The sequence below is a fragment of the Epinephelus moara genome, chromosome 9 (assembly GCF_006386435.1).
Source record: "Epinephelus moara isolate mb chromosome 9, YSFRI_EMoa_1.0, whole genome shotgun sequence".
In the NCBI taxonomy this organism is placed as follows: domain Eukaryota; kingdom Metazoa; phylum Chordata; class Actinopteri; order Perciformes; family Serranidae; genus Epinephelus; species Epinephelus moara.
In genome coordinates, this window is record NC_065514.1 from 11,874,070 (window position 1) to 11,895,550 (window position 21,481).

General features: G+C 41.7%; 2 protein-coding genes across 2 annotated transcripts in view; one reads left to right on the forward strand and one right to left on the reverse strand.

Annotated features, from left to right (window-relative positions):
• Positions 1-9,852, reverse strand: part of LOC126395906 (MAM domain-containing protein 2-like) — a 22,438-nt gene extending 12,586 nt beyond the window's left edge. Inside the window, exons 1-3 of the mRNA XM_050053689.1 lie at positions 9,589-9,852; positions 9,342-9,452; positions 3,385-3,674 (exon numbers count right to left, since the gene is read on the reverse strand). Coding sequence (XP_049909646.1) covers positions 3,385-3,674; positions 9,342-9,452; positions 9,589-9,619 — 432 coding nt within the window. The 5' untranslated portion in view covers positions 9,620-9,852. The remainder of the gene's footprint in view (positions 1-3,384; positions 3,675-9,341; positions 9,453-9,588) is intronic.
• A 1,038-nt stretch (positions 9,853-10,890) lies between these two features.
• The window catches only part of LOC126395904 (amyloid-beta A4 precursor protein-binding family A member 1-like), a 32,919-nt gene continuing 22,328 nt past the window's right edge, over positions 10,891-21,481 (forward strand). The window contains exons 1-3 of the mRNA XM_050053687.1: positions 10,891-10,959; positions 11,059-11,137; positions 18,786-19,236. The gene's annotated coding sequence lies outside the window, so the exon portion shown is untranslated. The remainder of the gene's footprint in view (positions 10,960-11,058; positions 11,138-18,785; positions 19,237-21,481) is intronic.

Consider the following 21,481-nt stretch of genomic DNA (forward strand, 5'->3'; position numbering starts at 1 on the left):
ATATATCCTTCAAACACAGACTGTAGACCCCTCTGTCTGCTTCTCTCTGGAATCACTGTTTCATTTTTCCAACAATATGATGATATTTCTTCAGGGAGTGCAGTTAGTTACAGTGTGGGCTCCATGCCGAGGGCATGTTCTCGCATGCCTTCGGTGAACGAAGACTCCAAAACTGTATCAAAACATCTGTTCACAAACTTTCACACATCCCATCATATGCTCAGTACTTCCCAAACAGACGCTTTCTTATGGGAAACTGAGCAGAAAAAAATGCTCTATGCTCATTCCAAAGCCAGACTCCATTGACAAAAACAGTAGTTTTACCTCCCTGAACACATCAGCTGCTGGTCTACGGCTGCCCTGATCAGTTAGTTTACCTGTGTTATTGTGTGACTTTGGTGTTTTAAAGGGTAGTTTAGATTCACCAAAGTCACACAGTAACACAAACTACCTGTTTGAGGCAACAGTAGATGAGCAGCTCCTGTGTTCAGCAAGCTACAATTACTGGTTTTGTCAATGGAGTTCATCTATCAGAAAGGTCTGTCTTATTGGGAAGTACTGAGCATACAACTGGATAAATGAGACTTGGATTATACTGCACAAGTTATGAGAGTTTGGAAACGATGTTTAGATATAGTATTGCTGGTGTTAAACAAATCTGGACCCCTGTGACTTAAATTCATCAAGAATTTCCTCTGTTTTTGGATTCTTCATTCCTCAGAGACACGTGAGAAAAACAACGTTTTCTACCCAAATTCAGTGCAACACGGGGGGAGTAACTGATATAGGCCTTTAAATGGACTCTTTGCAAAATGTTAAATTATTCCTTTGATGGAAAAAAATGATTACAGCAGTTTTACCCAAATCAGCAGCACACGGTCATTCACTGTGACGGTTATTTTTTAAATGTGGAAAATAGAGCCACCACTTTTGTAAGGGCACTACAGCTATAAAGGAATGAGCTGGTGGGTTCGTGTGAGAGTAAAGAGTAAACATTTTATTACTCAGTGTGCCGTTTAAACCTCTGACATTTTTCCACCTTGGTTTGGACTGAAATACATTATAAATGCACCAAGGGGCCCACAGACCCGTCTCACCATTATGTAGGTCGCGACCCTGTCAGAGTCAGCTCTGCCTCTGCATATAATCTAAACATGTGCTGTACTGTTCCCACACAGTGTTTAGATGATCTGTGTGGGCGGAGGTGTGTGTGGGGGTGTGTGTCTCCCCACACACTTCATATTGGCCTTAATTTACGCCTGCATGTGTAATGTCAGCCTATATCTGTCCTCCTGTCAGCAGCATGAAATGTTGTTTTCTGCACCTCCAACTAAAATGGGATGGAAAAGCAGCCTTTAAAAGCAGGTGTAGTGTTTGATTACATTTTAAAAACAGTGCATTTTTATGTTTTTAATGTATCTTGATGCTCTGTACTTTTAGAAAAGGGAGCCAGTTATGCACTTTTGTTTGCACTTACTGTTTTCTCTTTTTCCTAGTCTTGGCCTATCTTCACAGCACTATTTCAACACTAGAGAAAGGTCTGGAAGCCACATTATTATTCTGATATAGGGGAAAAATGCTCTGGCTTGTTTGTATTTCTTTAAACCAATCACAATCGTCTTGGGCGGTGCTGAGCTCAGGATGCAGGAGCCTTGCCCTTGTGAGATGGTGGAGGATCTTGTGTTGGTAGAATACTTGTGCATGGATAAGTGAGCATTAAAATAGCCAGCTCTCAGCAAATGAAAACACCACAAAAAATAGTAACGGATGTATGTCGACTGTGTGATTCAACTTTTTTCTGATAAAAAAAGACAAAATTTGATCACGGTGGCCTAGAGGTCAAGCATGGGAACATTTATTGTAAAAAAGGTGAAGTTTAATTGTCGTTACTGTAATTTGAAGCATTCTCTGGCACAAGAATTTCCTTTGGGATAAATATAGTTGAATTGAATTGTACTAAACTTTAGCTCTGGAGGAGCTCACTGGATCGGTTAAAACCACAGTCAGTTTGCTAGCTGTATTAAGTTCGTGTGAAGTGGAACAGATTGGTACATTGATGAAGCCAATGTCACCGGTGGATGCCACTGCCAGGGTAAAAACATGACAAATCAACTGACTGTTGCCAGAAAACATATCAACATCGGGCGTGAGAGTCCTATGAGACAGAGTTTGGGCTTCTCCAAGGTGCGTTCTCAAGTTGTTTTATTCGTTGTAGAACAAAGTGGGCATGCCGTATTGGACGATCCAAATCTGCCAAAATGTGGCATTCTCAGCATTTAAGTTGTTTCTCGTAGTGAAGGGGATTTTGAAAACAGTAACATGCAGATAGTGGAAGGAAGGGAGAATGTTGGCCCAGATAGCCAGCCAATGGCAGGCTAATAGGCAAGGTAAGGCAAGACACATTTAGTTATATAGCACATTTCATCCCCTAAGGCAACCCAAATTCCTGTACAGATTAGTCAAGTCTAAGTTCACTGTAGCCTAATCACAAAGCGTGCCTCAAAGGGCTGTACAAATAGTAATTTTAATTCAATTTCAATATCAGTTTGATCTATAAAGTCCAATATTACAAATTACAATTAGCCTCATCCCTCTGTCCTTGGACCCTCACAGAGGATACAGCCACAGTCTACATCTGATGAGTCAGACTGTTTGTTTCCTACTCAGTCATGTATAAAACTGGATTTATAGCTGTGCATAGCTGTTATTTTTATATTTCTTTTAAACCTCTGTTTGAATATGTTTGAATCTTTTGACAGACTTTGTGCTTCAGTACTTTTGTTTGGGGTATTTTGCATGATTCAGAACCATTTAAATCCCCTTTTGTCTATGATATTGCACCAACTAAAGAGCACATTTACTCTTGATTTATAAAACTTGCTGTTGATATTTATGGTACCTCAGGACTATCATTACACTTTTAATGCCACTGCCCAGTCAACATTTGTATGTGGGGCCCATGTGTTTAGTAAATGAGCTGAAAATGGGCCCCATATAGGATTGTTAATGGGTTCCATAATGGCCCCATGCCAATTGCCCACATGGGTGGGTTTACCCAAGTGGGCCCCACATGAGCTATACTACAGCTAACTGGGTACCAAGTGGGTATGGGCCCAAAATGGGCATCTTATATTGGGCCCACTTGGGGAAAACAACCCAGCTCATTTACCACCCACATGGGCCCTGAATACAAATGTAGGCTGGGCGGTCTGGGTCAGAGTGTTCGAATGTCTGTATGCTTTTTGTTTTATCCAAAATGTCTGTATTAGGATGAAAAATAAACATTAACAGGGATCTTTAAGAACTTTGGATTTTGATTGTTTTTTATTTCAAGCTAGTCCCTTTTTTGACAAAGACTAGATACTAATGTAAAAAGTATCTTACCCTGTACGGCTCTGTATTGTTCTGCAGGTCCATGCTTGAGATGACCCAGCTGTCAGAGGGCGATTGGCTGCTCCACAGCGGCCTGTCAAAGCTCTTCCCCTCCGTGCGCTGCAGGACCTCCAGGCTTCCCGACCCGATGATCTGGTAGACAAGTCTCAGGCAGCTCCACTCGCCTTGCTCCAGAGCCGGACTCAGCAGGACCCCTCTGATCTCCCTCTGTGGGCCGTTATCTGAACCTATTTCAGCATCCTGCTCATCACTCATGGCTGCCTCCACTGCAACAAAGCGACCTGAAACAAAAAGGTGTGTGGCATTTAGAAAAAAACGTTTTTGCTGTCAAGTTAAATGTCTTTGATGATTTCCATTCATTTTCTCTGACATCTATTACTATAAAAATGAAATGAAACTACTCATTATGATTATTCATCGTCAGTGTCGTGACTGCATCTAATTTTGTCAGTGCCTCCACCACAATGCAGATCAACAGGAGGCTGAATGCCACTTAGCAGCGGTTGTCAGCTATAAATCAGATCCAGTCGTCAGCAGCTTAATTTATGAGCTTTCAAAGAAAAATGAAGTTCTAAAAAAAGCATGCGGCTGCACCAGCTCAGCAGAATAGCAGCATATGCTGACACTAATCTTCAGGGATATTAAAGGTAGGCTAACTGGAATGTGGGACTAATATGACCCACCTTTGTGGCACTGTTTGCAGCGGTGCATTTCTCTTTGTTTGAAGTATTTTCATTATTTTGTCTATAAATTCTCTAGATGTCTGTGAAGAAAAAGTTCAGTCCTTTTCATCACAATGTAAAGTTTGGAAGTAAACTTTGAAGCTAGAAATTTTTTTGCCCCCAGGAAGATGTTGGTGAAGATTCTCAGTCATCCAGGTCATGGTAATCATAAGTGCAAATCATATCGTAGGCAACTGGACTTGCTTTTGTTTCTTGAAGAGCAAGAATCCCACCAAGAAATGCAAGCAAGTCCAGTTGCCTACGATATAGCACTTATGACACCCCGAAGTGCGTATGGCTTTAAAGTCAATTTTTGTAAAGGCAAGATGGTGTATTTTCATCCATCACATGATGCCAGGAGCCAAAAAAAGACTTCCCTTAGACTTACATTGCAAAAGAGACATCTGTAAATTCAATTCAGTTCAATTAAAGTTTTATTTTTAACGCCCAATATCACAAATCTCGTTTTGCCTCAGAGGTCTTTCATACTGTCTTCACACTCATACTGTCTGTATCTCAAATTGTACCTTGATGACATTTACAACGGGGCAGTCGTTAAGTCGTGATGGTTCTTGGGGGAGGGCCTTGAAAAAGTCTTAATCCTGGGGCCCATGCTACTTTAATGCGGCCTTGCTCATGAGAGATCTGCAGATCTAGGGTTACCATCTAGCTGCGACCAGTATGGCTTAGGCTGATGGGAATGTCATTACTTTTGTAGGTCTTTTGATTGAAATTTTAGCTTGATGATGGCACTAGATGAAAAGTCCAGATCAGGATGCTGCCTCTAAGGGAACCTTTATCTGTAATAAAATGCAAAAAGCTTAAATTAAGGGAATCAGGAATCACACATCAGGAATTCAACTCCCACCACAGAGCGTCTCTTAGCTTCTTTTCTGCTCCAGGGGCCTCTGAGCTCTCCTTACTCCTCTGTCTTTTATTATTTGTCCCTGTGGAATGCCATGCTGCCTTGGGGCTCCTATATCCTAACACACACACACACACACACACACACACACACACACCAGGGCGGAGCTTATGTCACCTTTAATGTGGTCAATTCAAGATGTTTTTCTTCTGTTTATGCCAGTAACCTGCAATTATTTGCAAATGTTTGTATTTAAACAAATTGACCAATTGAAACTAAATTGATTATAACTTTGGCGCACACTCAAGCCGGCATATTGTCTCGATTGAATCATCCTGAAAAGAAAAAAAGTCCATAAAAAGTGCTTTATGTATTCGACATGACCTCACTTCTCTTACAGCCTCGGCTCTGCTGCACAGAGTGCAGAGAGGGAAAATAGGACTGAGAGAGGAGAACAAATGAGCAAGAACTGAGCGCACCATTAATGCACCAACTACACTGACCTTTTTAACAAGCTGGAGGCAATGGCAACAAGGATGGAAACAGGAAAAGAGAAAGGAGTTGATGTATCCCAGAGGGAAGACTGACAGCGAGACGAGCTGCAACGGCAGAGCAATTTTCAGACAAGTACAAGCAAGAATCACAGTGGGAACAAAAAACAGTCTTAATGAGGATTCTTTTCTAACGCGGTCTGTCTGTGGATAGAGATGCTGCTGGAGCAGCAGGTCATGCTTAGAGGAAGTCTGCCTCACCAATCAGATGAGAGACGGTAGGGGTAGTGAGATAAAAAACCATACACCTCTCACTTGTGCTGAGGCAAATAGTTCAATGAATTGGTTGGTCTATAGTCATCAAATTCATCTTTTTAAAGGTCCAGTGTGTAGGATTTAGGGGGATGTATTGTTAGAAATACAAAACAATACAATAAGTATGTTTACCTCAGTGTATAATCACCTGAAAATGTGGCTGCTGTCAGAGCTAGAGTTGTCTTGCTTTGGTCTCAGTTTGTAACAAAGTTGCATAATTGCCTAGAGTTGGTTCGTGTTCTCACGGCAGCATTTACAAGCAGACCAGATCAAATGCCTTGCGCGAGAAAGCTGCTCTTGATTGGTCAGAATTTCCATGTGGGAAAAATCCAGGAAGTAAACCAAACGTTGAAGAAGAGTACACTTGCAAGATAAATGTGACACTTTCTAATGTCACAATGGAGGGACAACTACGCAGGTTGATTTTAGCGCTGCTCATCGTGGACTATATTGCTGTCATTGTTCATTTTAGTCAAACCATACAGTTTGAAAACGAGGCGCGGCTCCAACTAGAAAACAATGTTTTGATGCATTGGATGTGCTGAATGTGCATATTAAGGCAGTACAGGAGGAGGTGCACATTAATAATCCTCCAGGACTGAAACATGCTCATGTTTAACCCAAACAATGTGTCATGTGACTGCAGTTGGTTCAGATCCAGGTCAGAACACATTCTCACCAGAGTTCATTTGTAACCGGACCGAGACCACCTCTTCAAGAAGGTCTCGGTCTGGTTGTTTTGGTGCACACCTGAGTGCGATTGCTGTGTTCACACCTGCCCAAGCAAACTGCACTGATTGAACCAAACCACACAGGGTAGGTGTGAAAGCACCCTAAGAATTGTCATATTTTTGTTGCACCAACATGTTTCTACAGTAGTCCAGCAGTTTTGGAAGAAACAGATTTTTTTTTATTTATGTAAAACTGCTTTTTCAGTGTTTTTACTAGTCTAAATCATCAGAGCTGTTTGTTTTGGAGAGGGAGAGACATCTGCAACACCTCTGAACAATAAACACTGGAGGAATTCTAATGGGAGAAGTATAAACTGCTTGCAATCTGCAGTCCACAGCCCTAGATGCCACTAAATCTCACACACACTTCCTATCGGCCTATTATCATCTTAAAAATATAGCAAGAATTATGTCACAACTCGATCTAGAAAAGCTAATTCATGCTTTTATTTCCAGGCAGTTACACTACTGTAAAAGTCTTTTCTCAGGTCTCTCACAAAAACATGTCGGCAGCTACAGCTCATTCAGAACACTGCATCGAGAGTTTTTACAAAGACAAAGAAAGCTGAACTTATTACACCTGATCTCAGATCTCTGCATTGACCACTGGTGTCTCACACAGTTGATTTTAAAATATTGTTACTTTTCTATTAACCTGTTTAAAGTTTAGGGCCTCAGCACATCCCTGACTTGCTTCTACACTATGAACCCTCTACACCTCTCCACAGATCTTAGATGTGTCCTAACTCTGGCAACTTTTAAAAAGCTAAAGACTTCTATGTTTATTTCTGCTTTTGATCACTGCTTATCACTACACACTGACTCTTAAACGTACTGTCACTGTCTGTAGAATTTAATGTTCCTATTCGTCTTATACCTTTTATCAGTGTATGAAATGGCCGTCGTTCCCCTTCAAGTTCAAGTTGGCACACTCTGATGTGTTCTGGCACTGCAGGACCGAATGTTTTCTGGCTCCTGCCCAAATATGGGATTTGTGGACGTGGGCCCATTTCATGTGGGAGAATAAAGTCCAGTTAGCAGCACCTGGGCCAGCTTTTGGTCAGCGGGTGCCTGGAATCAGACCAGTACTTGGACAGATTCTGGTACATCATTCTTTATGAGTCTGTTATAGCACGTCTCCCAGATTTAGTTGTAAAAAATGTTAAGTTTAGAGATAGGGATTGGGTAATTAAAACCAGGTCAAAGATATGAGTGCTTTGTAAGGGCCCTGACGCTCCAAGCTGCTGGTCGGCCGCCTGTCAATCAGTGTCTGTCACCCTAGTTTTTGCAGTGTGTCCTGCACCGTTGACACTCTTCGGCCCTTGTCAGCCCTTGTTGTTTATTTTCAGCTGATTGAAGGGCCAACATGTACATGCAATAGTCAGCCCTTGTCGACCCTTGTTTTTTTAATGGCTGATTCAACATGTTGAATGTGAAGGAACCAACATGTACATGCACTAGTCGGCCCTCGTCAACCCTTGGTGACCGGTGATGGTTTTTTTCGGCTGATTCAACATGTTGAATGTGAAGGTCCAACATGTACATGCACTAGCCAGCCCTTGTCGGCCGTTGGCGACCTTTGTTGGCCCTTGTTGTTTTTTTTTTGTTTTTTTTTACATCTGATTCAACATGTTGAATGTGAAGGCCCAACAACAACCAGCGTCAGAGACAGCAGAGCCCATCAGTGAATGAAATCACTCTGATTGGCACTTCAGCTCAGTGGACAAGCTGAGAAATGGAAGTGAGGAAAGCAAAAACAACTGAAGTCTAGAGGGCGTGAGATTGAAACAAACTTATTATATTAGGTAAAGTTATGTTTTTAGTCACTGAGCTCTTTAGCAGAAACAGTTTGTAATTGTTTGTCATATTGTCTGATGGCGCACTGTAAATATGAATTATAATTTGTTCTTTCAACATTAGGTTGTGCTGTTAATGTGCTAACTGGCAAACTAGGATCTTGAATCTGTCCTGTTAGTTTTCCGTTTTCCATTTCTGAATGACATACAGACTACTGCTACCTGCTGCTATGGAGAGTTATTTCTTCATGCAGGCACAGAACGTACGTGCTAGTTGGCCGTTGAATGTAGTCTTTGCAATGTATTCATGTGCAACTTTCTGGCCGAGACACAGGCAACATGAGGCGGCGCAGCAGTCAGCCTTCGTCGCCACTACCTCTTTGATGTCAGTTTGGTGTGTCAGGGCCTCGGCATTAACATAAACCCTAGCTCTTAAAGCGGGCCCCACTTCATGTCACAATTAACTTGACAGGGTTCTGCTGGTAGTGCAACATGAGCCATCTGTCTCCAGATGTATCTGCAGCTAGACCCTTCTCAGTATTTCGTGCAAGGCTTTCCACACAAGAATCTGTACGTGTATGAAATCTGCCATCAAATGAAAATGTTAGAGAAGTTGGCAACGGTTGTGCAGTCTCTACAACAGTGTAACAATGTACAAATGATCTAATCTGAATTCATCTGTTGGCTTTGATCACTTAACATAAATAAAGACTGACATAACTCAGATACGGGTGTGTACTGTACTCATCTGTATCAGCTGCAGTACCAACCCACAGAGAATGCCTAAGTGTGTTATTTCACTGACTCCAGATGTTCGGAGATGCTGGAATCAATGCAGACCAGATGGCGTCTTTTCCACCGGAGTGCTGCTGTGGTGTGGCCAAAACCAGCACCAAAACAACTGCGACGTCACAGCTCAACTTGCAACTACTGCCAAAAGAGCCACTATGAAGCATGCACTTAGCACTCTCAACTAAAAATGTGTTAAAATTAGAGGCGTGAAGATGCTGCGTGGTGTCTCCCAGTACCATCTTTGTGCAGAGTCCAGCTCGCGAAGTCTGCATCTGACGTGTATCCGCAGGTGTTGGACTCAAAGTTGCAAGAGCCTGGCAGCAGCTGGTTGTGGGCTTGGATGGTGACTTTGGGCACACAGAAAGAAAAAAGAGAAGGGAGAAAGTGGAGAGAGGGAACGGTAAGAATGAATCATAGCAACTGGCATTGACAGAAACATGCCCTCATGCACCAGCGCTGGCACCACTGTTAAAAAGTACTCACCAGCAAAAGTCAGGAGGTAGAATGGAAGCATTGCAGCTCTCTCTGGATATAACTAGACCCTCAGAGGAAATAAGAAAAGCAAAAGTAGGTCCCACACTTGTATCCAAAGTCGGGAAAAATACAAAAAGTTGCAACCAAAGTTTTGTTTTTTAAGATTCCTCTTGTGTGTGTCGTCTGAGTGTCTCTCCAGCTCACAGACTGGCAGCACACTGCAGACGCTCCTCGGGGGAAGTGTGTGCGTCTGGACAGCAGAGCGGGGAGGAGGAGGAGAGAGAGGGAGAGAAGGAGGAGAAAGAAGGTGAGTGATGAGATGGTGGGAGGCCAGTGAGGGAGCAGGATAAAGAGGGGAAAGAAGGAGAGGAGGGCTGGGTGGTGGAGAGAAAGAAGTAGGAGGTAGAAAAAAGAAATTAGAGAGTAAGAAAAGGTAGGAGGATAACGACTAAGGGGAGAGGAGTAGGAGCTTTTTTTTTTTAAAAGTTAAATGCAGGAAGCGTTCTCAGGAGAAAACCATCTGGTCCAACTTACTGATCAATTTAAAAACATTACATGGCCTTGCCCCAAATTACATCAAGGATTTACTGACCCCCTGTGTGCCGCAGCGTTCCCTTAGATCGGTGGAAGCAGCTCTCTTGGTTGCTCCTAGATCTCGGTTTGTGACTAAATGGGGACCAGGCCTTTGCTGTTGGAGGCCCCAGACTGTGGAACACTCTGCCTACTGAGATCAGACAGACTACATCTGTAGCATCTTTTAAATCCCTTCTTAATACTGTCCTTTATAGGGAAGCCTTTATGAATATTTAATATGTTGCTGGGTTTTATCGTCCCTGCTTGGCCATTTTATTTTCCTTTTTTTAAACTTTATTTTATCCCCAGGTGTTTTGATGTTTTTATGACCCCTCTGTTGTTTGTATTTCATTTTATTGTTCACTCTTGTAATCATAGGGGAGCCTGTTTTAGCACTATATGACACCCATCTGTTTAAAGGTCCAGTGCATTTAGGATTTAGGGAGATACAGTGGCAGAAATGGAATATAATAAGTGTGTATTCTTCATCACCTGAAAATAAGAATCATTGTGTTTTTGTTACCTTTGAATGAGCAGGTCTTTGTCCGCTGAGTCCGCCATGTTAAACTGCCATGTGCAACAGAGTAGCCCAGAATGGACAAACACTTAACTTCAGATAGGACCATTTTCGCATCAGCCAGTCCCTCCCCGACAAGAGTGTTAATGTGAAACAGCTTTATTCAGTGTTTTAACCCATTAAATCAGCGTGTCTGTTTGTTTTTTTAGGAGGAGGAGACCTCTGTGGGTAATTCTGCCCCTGGTAAAAACCTCCTGAGCGTCTGGATCTAAAGTGAGCAGGAAAAAAAGGTGAGCACACATTAGCAGTTGCTGGGCTAACAGCCCATTACTGACATGCCTAACAGCATCGGAGAAACACTGAAACTGCTTTGTCTGGTGTTGTTACAGGTTTAAATCACAGGATGCATTTGTTTTGGAGAGGAAGAGACCTCTGCAGATAATCGGCTCCAGGCAAAAACCTCCTGAGGTGAGCACACATTAGCGGGCTGTTTGTGATGTGCCAAACTGCATAGAAGACACACTGATTTGTAACATGAAACTGCTTTTTTCAGTGTTTTACCGGTTTTAATCCCCTGGTCTGTTTGTTTTGGAGAGGAAGAGACCTCTGCAGACAATTCGGCTCCTGGTAAAAACCTCCTGAACAATGAACGCTGAAGAAATTCTGAGAAGTTTCAGCTGGTTGCCATCTGTAATCCTCCCCCCTAGACGCCACTAAATCTCCCTAAATCTTACACACCGTTCCTTTAAAGGTGCTTTACAGAGAGCCCTTAGAGGTGCACATATAGTATTGTTTTTAAATTTTTGAGTGTGAATGATGCCATAGGGATGAGTCAATATGCTTCTAAATGAGACTTTCACTTTAACTATGAATGATTAATAATCATTTCTTACAAAATGCTGGCTTATTAGACTCAGAATTCTTCACTAACTACTTGCTGAGAAGCACAGTATGTTATCTTTTCAAACATGGAATATTTCTGTGCACATGGAGGCAAAAAGGTTGAAAGTCACTGCTTTGATGTGTTATACTCAAGAAAAACACTGTTTGTAGGCTATTTTTATGTAGTTTTTGTTCTTTCCCCAGTAAACTGCATCTAAACTAAATCAAAGAACAATACAGGCTTTAAAAGTTCTTTGTATGGCAGCAGTGCTATAAAGGGCCTTATTATTATTACACAAAATAAGTTTACATTAAGTTTAAGGGTTTTTTCCTCATCCCGGTCTCATCAATGGTAGAATCTTATGTATAAAGAGGAACAGGAATGAAAACTGTGAAGTCCCACACACTGTTACTACAAAAATAACCAGGTCCATCCAATATGATGTGGAAGAAGTTGACTGGTGTGCACAGAACCCTGACCTCAACCCCATCCAACAATTTTGGGATGAACCGGAATGCAGACGGAGCAAATCCCTGCAACCAGGTTCCAGAATCTTGTGGAAAGCCCTCCCTGTAGCATGGAGGCTGTAATAGCAGAAAGTTTTTGGAAAGACATGTTCAGCAATCACATATGTGTGACGAGTGTTCACATAGTTTTGGTATATACAGTGTGCTGGGGAAAGTTACTTTGAAAGCTTTTCAAGCTACCAATGACTTCACAATGGAAGAAATGACAGCAAGCATCTATCCATCCTGTAAGGAGAAATCCACTTTGGTTCTAAAGCTGCTTATGTCAAATTGACAGTGTATATCTGTGACACCATAATACAAAAAAGCAACATACAACTAAAAATGCCGCTCAATTGAGTTTATAGCAAAAGTGTCCACATTTCTACAAGGCATATTTACCTTTACTGTAGATTGACTTTAATGAAAACATGCCTTTAGGAGGTGCTGACTCTCATTCCGACCGCTTCACACTCAGCTGCAAACCGTCCCAGTGCGTGCTGGAGGTTACAGTGTGATGAAGCCAACAGAACCACCGCATCTGCAAAAAGCAGAGATGCAATTCTGAGGTCCCCAAACTGGACCCCTTCCTTCCCCCAGCTGCACCTTGAGATCCTGTCCACATATGTCACTAACAGGATCAGTGACAAGGGGCAACCCTGGCAGAGGCTAACACCCACCGAGAACGTGTTTGACTTTACAAAGTGTATGCAGACGCAGCTCTCACTTTGGTCATACAGGGAGTGGATGGGTGGCTGGGCTCAGCCTTAGAGATAAGGTGAGGAGCTCGGACATTTGGAGGGAGCCTGGAGTAGAACTGCTGCTCCTTCACGTCAAAAAGGGTCAGTTGAGGTGGTTCGGGCATCTGATCAGGGCATGTCCCACTGGTAGGAGACCCCAGGGCGGACCTAGAACACACTGGAGGGACTACATATCTCATCTGGCCCGGGAGCGCCTTGGGGTCCCCCAGGAGGAGCTTGAAAGCATTGCTGGTGAGAGGGATGTCTGGGGTGCTTTGCTTGGCCTGCTGCCCCAGCGACTCGGGCCCAAATAAGCGGATGAAAATGGATGGAAGGATGCCTTTTGGACCCTATCTGGATGCTTCACTGTTTAAAGAGGGGGCCTAATTACCCAACTGATCCACACTGTTTTACCAAACCTGCAGAGTCAAAACATTTTGCAACCATCTAAAATATTTTCCCTGGCTTCAGCCTTAAACAGCTTGTAGCCATTCTGAATTTGTTGTGAATATGAACATTATGCTGCTGTAATCCTACATGTGCAACTAACAAAAGTCTACAAACATTTCCATGGAACTACCTCCAATTTGATTCCAGGAATTTTACTGTCCCCACAACAAAGACAGGATCTTCAAAGACTAATGATTTGGGAACGTGACTGTTGATGTTCCCACTGTGACCAAACAAGTGCAAAAAATTAACTTTTTTGATCAGCAATTGATAGAAAAAATGTATTTTTTTTGAATTATGGACATCATCATTGCAGAAGGGAGGTGGAGAGGAAAAGAATGCAGCATGTTGGATACGGGACACCAGACTTTGTCGTAATTGTTTTTTCTTTTTTCAGAGGGAACACTCTCATCCACATTTGTGATCCATCTGTGAGACCAGCTTTCTCTGAGTCAGTGTTTTTCTCCCTTTCTGTAGTAGTCTTACATGATCCATCCCTTTACTTCCTCTCACTTTTGGTCATGAGCGTTTCAACGAGGTGCCATAAAGACTTTAAGACCAGATGGGGGGACGAATTGTCCGGAAAGCTTTACTGCAGCTATACATGTTTTTTCTTTAGAACACAAAGAGGATCAGAGTTTCGAGAGAAATTGACTGGTAAAATAATCATGTTAATGTGCCAATGCAAACCATATAAATAGTTTTGTCAAGAACAGTGATCAGGAAGAAGATCGTAAATAGTCATGCCTGTGTTCAAAGCATTGTGTGTGTCCATGAGTTTCTGCATTTACTCATTTCCGAAGACTATTTTAGTTTTCAACTGGTTTGAATTTCCATCACTCATCTGTTTGATATTCTGGTTGTCTGTGTCTGTGTAAACAACAAGGCGGAGCCTCAGTAAATTACTAATGGATGCCAGAATGTGTCATGTGCAGAACATGCAGAGGTCATTGTTTTCATGAGTTATGACATGTTATCCTCAGTATGTGATTGGCTGCCAGAGGGCTCAGCAGGTTACATCCCCCCAGGCCCTCCACCCTTCCTCTGGGAACACTTTGCCTCAGCCCCCAAAACTCTGACCCTTTTTACATGAGAACGTTTGACCTTTACAAAAAGCTTGATTTTAATCATTAATGTGGACCTGCTCTGCCCTCAGGGGTGGGACAGGCAGATTCATTTGTCATTGTCATATTTGCAACTGGGATTTCTCTGTGTTTGCAGAACAAACATCTGTCTCAGATGTTGCGCTCATACTCCATCTGTTGGGTGCTTTAGTAAGAGTCTGACTACGCCTCTGGTGTTTGGGGTTTCCAAGAACATACAGGTTGTAACACAGTGCATTAAAGAGCAACTCGATCCTTCCTGGGTGTCCATAAATTTATTCGAGTTTTGGCCATTCATGGAGATATGGGATGGGAACCTCCAAACATCAGGCATAAATGTCAAATGCTTCGGCTTTGGAATAGACAAAGATGTCGGATCAGAGACTCACTAAAAAGATTTTTAATTAATAAAATAAGAAAAATGGTCTGTTTACATATGGTATAAACCAAAAGCTACGAACTTACTGTCTCATAAAGAATAGCTACATTGTGGAACCTAATGTGAAGTATAATCTAAACCAAAGACAAAGATCCCTGTGTGCACAATTGCGCCAGGAACATTACCGTTAGCCTTAGAGACTGGGAGGTTTAACGCCACCCAGAGGAAGACAGAATTTGATTGTTATGTAATTTAGGTGAAGCTGAGAATTAGGTTCACTTCTTGTTTTACCGTCCTGTATATGAAGACATGAGGAATTTACTTTTCAGTAAGATGGCCTCTATTTATGTTGATTTCTTTTGGTTAGATGATCATGAAACATTTGAGTTTTGTTTCAGAAAGGGAACCTTTTAAGTAGCTGACTTTCTTTGCCAGGCCTGGAATAGAAGGCAGATTATTCTGTTTCTGGACTGAGTAGTTAAATAACATGTACTTTTGATTGTTGCTGCAACGTCATTGTAATGGTGTCTTGTAAACCCATCAGTCTAGGACACAAAAATCAATCATCAATAATCACTTATAAGTCATTTGTTATGCAGACCCAACATGTTCCACATTGAAAACATTATAAGACACTACAAAAAAAAAAAAAAAGATATCAGAATCAGAAATGGTTTATTGCCAAGTAGATTTGCACATCAAGAATTTGACTTAATCATTTGGTGTATAACAATAGACAGTGTGAAAGTATAAAGACATAATATAAAGTGGTGGCACTAGATGGAAGGTCAGGGAATCTCCAAAGTCACTGGGATTTATCCTCTGGGTATCATGAATATCTGTGTCAAATTTCATAGTAATCCACAAAGTAGTTATCTTGACGTAAAGTCGGGATATTGTCAAAGTCAGTACGATTAATCCACTGGTGACCATGAATGTTTTGCTAATGATTTCCAAATGATTCTAAAAATATCAATACTGAACAGATGTAAATGGCTGATTTGTAAATGATAATGTATCATTAATTGATTATAAAAGTGAACGTGAAGTGTGAGAGCAGCACTCTTTTTTATTACCCCCACTGAAGTGCCCATGAGCATTGCCCTTAACCCCCAATCCTGCTGACGTGTGCCACCTGCAGTCCGCCTGAATACACAGGCGCTGGGCAGGTAAACATGGGGCCTGACTGTCTCATGAACACACTGGAAGCGGCAGTGTGCCTTTTGAGACACTGTGGGTTTTCTGCGTGATAAGAGATAACTCTGTAATGGGCCGCGATGAAACATTAATGTGCATTAATTCCAGTAATGGGTTCAGTCTGTGCTCATGGGGTGCTATATAACCAACGACAAGACGCGTACAGTATACCTTCATCCATATATGCAGAGAGGGACACAAATTATTGATGTCCTCTCTGGAAATAGACCAACAGTAAATTGGACTTGGAGCATAAAATATATGTTGTGTGACATGAAATCAGCAGAGTGATGATGCTATATATCAGATACATTCTGGTGACCTCATTCTGGATTTTGCACTCTATATTTTGGAGCTTTTTGATTGGCTCAGGACTTAAAATGTGTCACACATGCGTCCAAAGCCAGCCAAAAGTTCACAGCCTGTATTTTACACAGTCATGCAGGCTGTTTGTGTAGGATCTAAGGTGTAGGGCTACTAAGATACAGTAGCAATCACAGATTGGATGCCATGGTTACTATCCCACACCATCACCATCCTCCGTCACATATTGTTGTCACGGTAACGGCTGCTCTGGCAGAAGGGCGCACGTGACTTAGGTGAGAATGCGTTACAGGGGCTCAACAATGTGCGCACACACAGGCCCTATTGATCTGCTCTACCAGGTCTTGAGTGCGACTGAAACGTGCCTGGATTACCATGCCAGGAGTCCCACAAACAAAACCTCCCCTGCTTCACACTCTGCTCTGTGCATTGTACATTAGCCATGATTAGTTACTGTATTCTCTATCGGACAAGACAGCCATAAAACACGACCAACAGGCTTAAGTGAAAAGGTTTAAAGTGATTTTTACATCAATGAGGAAAACATTTCTGTATAAATTTGCATTTCAATGTGGAACATCTGATTTTATTGAAACATAGTGTTGGATAAAAACAAACATATTTCACTCATCAAACAAATCAAACAAAAAATGTGCCATTACTGTAATAGCTGTTTGACATTTGTCATATTTGTAAGGCTGTAATGTCACTTTCTGCCTTTTAAAACTTTTAAATTTAAACATTACATGGATGTCCTCAATGACTCTTTGGTTCAGTCAAATAAAGATGATGGCAAAAAGTTACTTCTCAGTCATCTTGTGGGTTATCAGATTAATTTCTCTATAATCATCTTAGGCTGTAGGCTATTTCCCCCAAAACTTTATTAGAACATGTGTATCACATATAGAACAACAGTGACAGAATCAAGACATCCACAAGCCTTTGTTGCAGCCGACATTTCGACATGTCATGCTAGGAAAAGTACAGGTGTTAATAAGAGTCACTAATAAGATCATTATTCAAGTGTTCCACTAAGCTAAAATGGACTGTGTGAGAAAAGGCCTATGTCATCATTATGACCATTTATAAGAATTATTTAGCATAAGTTATAAAAGATAAATTATCATCTGTCATAGCTAGACTTATCTGAAGAAGGTCCGGCTGCTGAACCCATCATAATACTGCACTAAGGGAGAAACCTTTAAACCAATTACAATTGTCTGGGGCAGTGTTAAGCCCAAGAAACAGCAATGGTGCCTTTGCAAAATAGTGTCAGGAGGGAATAGTCATTAAAATGGATGAATACCTGCAAAAGAAAACCCCACATAAAACATTAAAAGATGTTTCAGTGTGTAGACTGCAAGCTTGGAAGTTGTTCTTTCATGCATAGCACTAAAACAAAGTGTGGAGATAGGTCTTACGCAGATAGGCAACTGTTGATTTGCTGGTTTACCGTCTATTGATGAAAACACATTAGTTGGCATAGTTCTGGTGCATGTCTACAAACTGTACGATGATTTTTCCACCATTTTAGTTCATTTGTAGTAACTCTTGATCTTATCTTACTCCTATTGTTACTCTGTTGGACACTGGTTTTTGCTTTTGCTTCTTATCTTATATATTTGAATATTTTGCCAGATAATACTGTATTGTTTTTAAAACTGGGCCCAGTAAGTGATCCTGACCTGGGGAACCAACTGGTTGTCTGGTTGTTACTGGTTGTAAACGTTAAATTGTGGTTACTGTAATTTGAAGCATTCTCTGGCACAAGAATTTCCCTCAAGTTAAATAAAGTTCTACTGAATTAAATTGAACTGAATTGAATTTTATTGTCCTGAATTTTTTTTTATTTTATTTTTAAAAAAGCAAAGCAATCTCTCTTGATTAACCAGTATTGTGTTAATCATGTACTATATGTTGAAAAAATAAAAATAAAAATAAAAATAAAGTAAATAAAGTGTAAAATAGAACTGCGGGGCACAATTGGCCCCTGGGCCAGACTCTGGACATGACTGGTTTAAATGCTAAGTATTTGGACATTAGCGCAAAAAATTCAAGAAAATAAAAATAAATAATAATATAATATAATAACCTGTCTCTTTAAATAATTCCTGAGGCTTATTAATGATATACTTTTCTAATTATTGATACACTCAATGTTCTTTCAAAAATTCAGCGATTAATTGTTGAAATATCTCACTTCCGGCCGCCATCTTTGATTCGCCGGAAATGCACTTGCTGTTCCTTGTTACTTTATTTTTAATTTCACAGCCGTTGGAATATTATTTCAGCTGGAGAGTCTTTGAGGAAGCTGGAAATGTTCTCACAACGGAGGTGTGGTGTCATTACACGACATGTGCTTTTTTTTCCATTAACATAATTTGGAAAGAAAGATTCAGTCTAATTTTAGCTAACATTAGCTTAGCTGGCTAATTTTCGTTTACCGTCTGTGTTAAGCTAGCTAACTGAGAGCTAGCTGTAAGAATTTGTTCTTAACTAACAGATGTGAGGACCATTTTTTTCTCCTTGTCCAGCTCCTTCAGGTGTTTCAGTAACTCAGGAGCATCCTAATAACACCAGGAAGATCCTCAGTCAGATAACAGCGACACCACCGACAGACCGTGGGAACATAACAGCTCGGGGTGTGAGTGTTGCAGCAGGCGGGCAGAGGCGCAACGGCACTTTGCAGGCTGCTGCTGATGGAGAAGGTGGGATGAGGCTCCACTCATGGCCGTTGTAAAGAACTGTTTGTGTCTGCAGCGCCAGCATCAGCAGTGTTTGTAAAGGCGCTTTGTGCATCGCTAATCCGCTCTGATGTCACGGTGGAGAAGGAGGGGCTGAACGAGCTCTCCGCTTTAATCCGAGCAAGTTGTCTGGAGGGACAAGCCGAGCCAAGCCAAGCCGAGCCAAGCGAGCAGGCACAGGAACAGGGAGCGATGTGTACTGCAGCAGCCGAACCCGGGCCTCTCCTCCTCTGACATGCAGGTAAATGAGTGAATGTCCGGTGACGGGAAGCCGGGTTTAATGTGTGGGCTGGAGGGAACGTGTTAGGTCGTTTCTCCTGATGGCGGATCCGACACCTGCGAGATGTAATCTGGACCATCAGGAGGAAAACAGGGAGGCATTTAGACAGGTGACAGTTTGCTGCACTTTATTTCCCCACATAGATGTCAGGCGCCTGAGGCATTGAGCTACAAGGAGAGACGGTGTATGTGCCTCCCAGCATGTACAGTACGTGTTTCATATCTAGTACAACGCCATGATCATGCATTAATTGTATTTGAAAGAGGAGGGGTGCTGGACTGATCAACTGATAATGAGTACAAATCCCTAAAGGAAAGGCTTTTGCTCCTTTTAACATAATAAAAAATCGGTCAAGGCCATAGGAGGGGATTTAAGAAGCCAGCAAGCCTTCAAAATAAAAGCACTTGCCAATTTGGCACTTGTTCATGGATTAATCTTCTCCCCCTGGAGCAATGGCGTAGTCTACGTGTAAACACAATGTAAGTAATGCCACTATTGATACATCCCACCATGGATTCTATGCCTGCTGAGTGAGTGTGGATGTCACTGTGTGTGTGTGTGTGTGTGTGTGTGTGTGTGAGGGAGAGATGGAGGATGAATCATGCTGTCAGGAATAGAAAAGATGAGAATCTTCCAAAGTGAGGACAGTTGCAGCTAATGATGATTTTCATTATCGACCAATCTGCCACTGCCAGGCATTTTCTAGATCAATCCTTTGGTGCATTAATTGTCAGGCAATGGAGAAATTGCCATCACGACTTCCTAGAGCCCATGGTGATGTCTTCAGATTGCTTTTTTTGACCCAAAGATCAATTTAAAAGAAGCAAAAGTAGCAAATCTTCACATTTGAGAAGCAAGAACTCGGTATTGTTTTCCATTTTTGCTTGAAATACATAAATCTAGTATTGAATTCTTTACATTTCTGCTAATTGACTGATCTATCGACCAGTTGTTTCAGCACTTGTTCAGATTTTAGGTCACTAAATTATAAGGTTTGTACAGTACTGAGGCCTGCGTTAAGAGAAAATTTATATTCTAGACTGAATCTATTTATACAGTTTAATATAATCTCTGATATGAGGCTCAATACCACCTGCGTAAAGCATTTGGTTGCTAATTTTGTGACCTTTCAACGTTGCGTTTTCCTGATCACTGCACCACCCACTTGAATAACAGTCTGTTAACCTCATCATTTTTGAGATATAAAATTGTGACTCAAAATAATAACACAGTCATGTCCAGGATCATTTTTATACCCTTCTTTCACCAGATGATTTTTCATTTTTGCTCCTCCTGGATCCTTGTCATGTTGTTTTAAACACGGTGTTGTTTATTGGTCTTGTTTACTGGAGCTGCAGGTGCAAATTAGCTTAAAGCTTATCCAGGTGGCGTTGCTTTTAATTTGGCACGGTCCTCGACAAACAAGCAATCAATGAAACTGCTAAACAGAGTCATATGTATTAGTTTTCAGAGCTTATTTAGTTATTGGGGAGGGTGAGAAATGAACAGTAAATGCTTGTATCTGTAGAACTGATGACTGTTTTTTAAAATTTACATTTCTTTTGTGTGCCTTCTTAAAGCAGCAATAGTCTAGTCAACCCCAAATTAGAGCTCTGGGAAATTGCGTTGGTAATTTTTCCCCACTTTAATTATATTGTTTTGACTAAATGTTTAATCTGTTAATTAATAAAATAACAGACAGGTACACTGATAATGAAAATAATATTAAATTGCATCTGTTACATTGTCGTTAAACCCTAGTTTTAGGTATATAGCCGAGAAAGTCAAAGGCTAGTGAATAAATTGAATCAGTTCTTCCAAGTACGTATAGCACACACGTGTTGTTGCCAGTGTGTGCCTGTCGGTCAGTATAAGATCAGGAGTTAATGGGCTAGTAAATCCCCCACCCCGCAGCTTTCACTGCAGCCTGACAGATGGAAGTGCAGTGCTGGGCTCGCAGCTCTACAGGCCTGTACGTTTCACTGCCGCGCTGCCAGGGCCATCTGTGACCCGGGCAACCCTTCCTCCCTTGACCCCCACCCTCCGAGTCGCCCAACCATCGCCGTCCTGTCCTAAACTTCAGGCAGACAGGGACATTAGCCACCCTGGGGGCCTGCCCTCGCTCCTGCTGCGTCCCTTCGTGTTCTCTCAGTAGCAGTTGTGGTCCGCGCTCAGATTACAGGATCAACATTAACCTTTTGGCCTC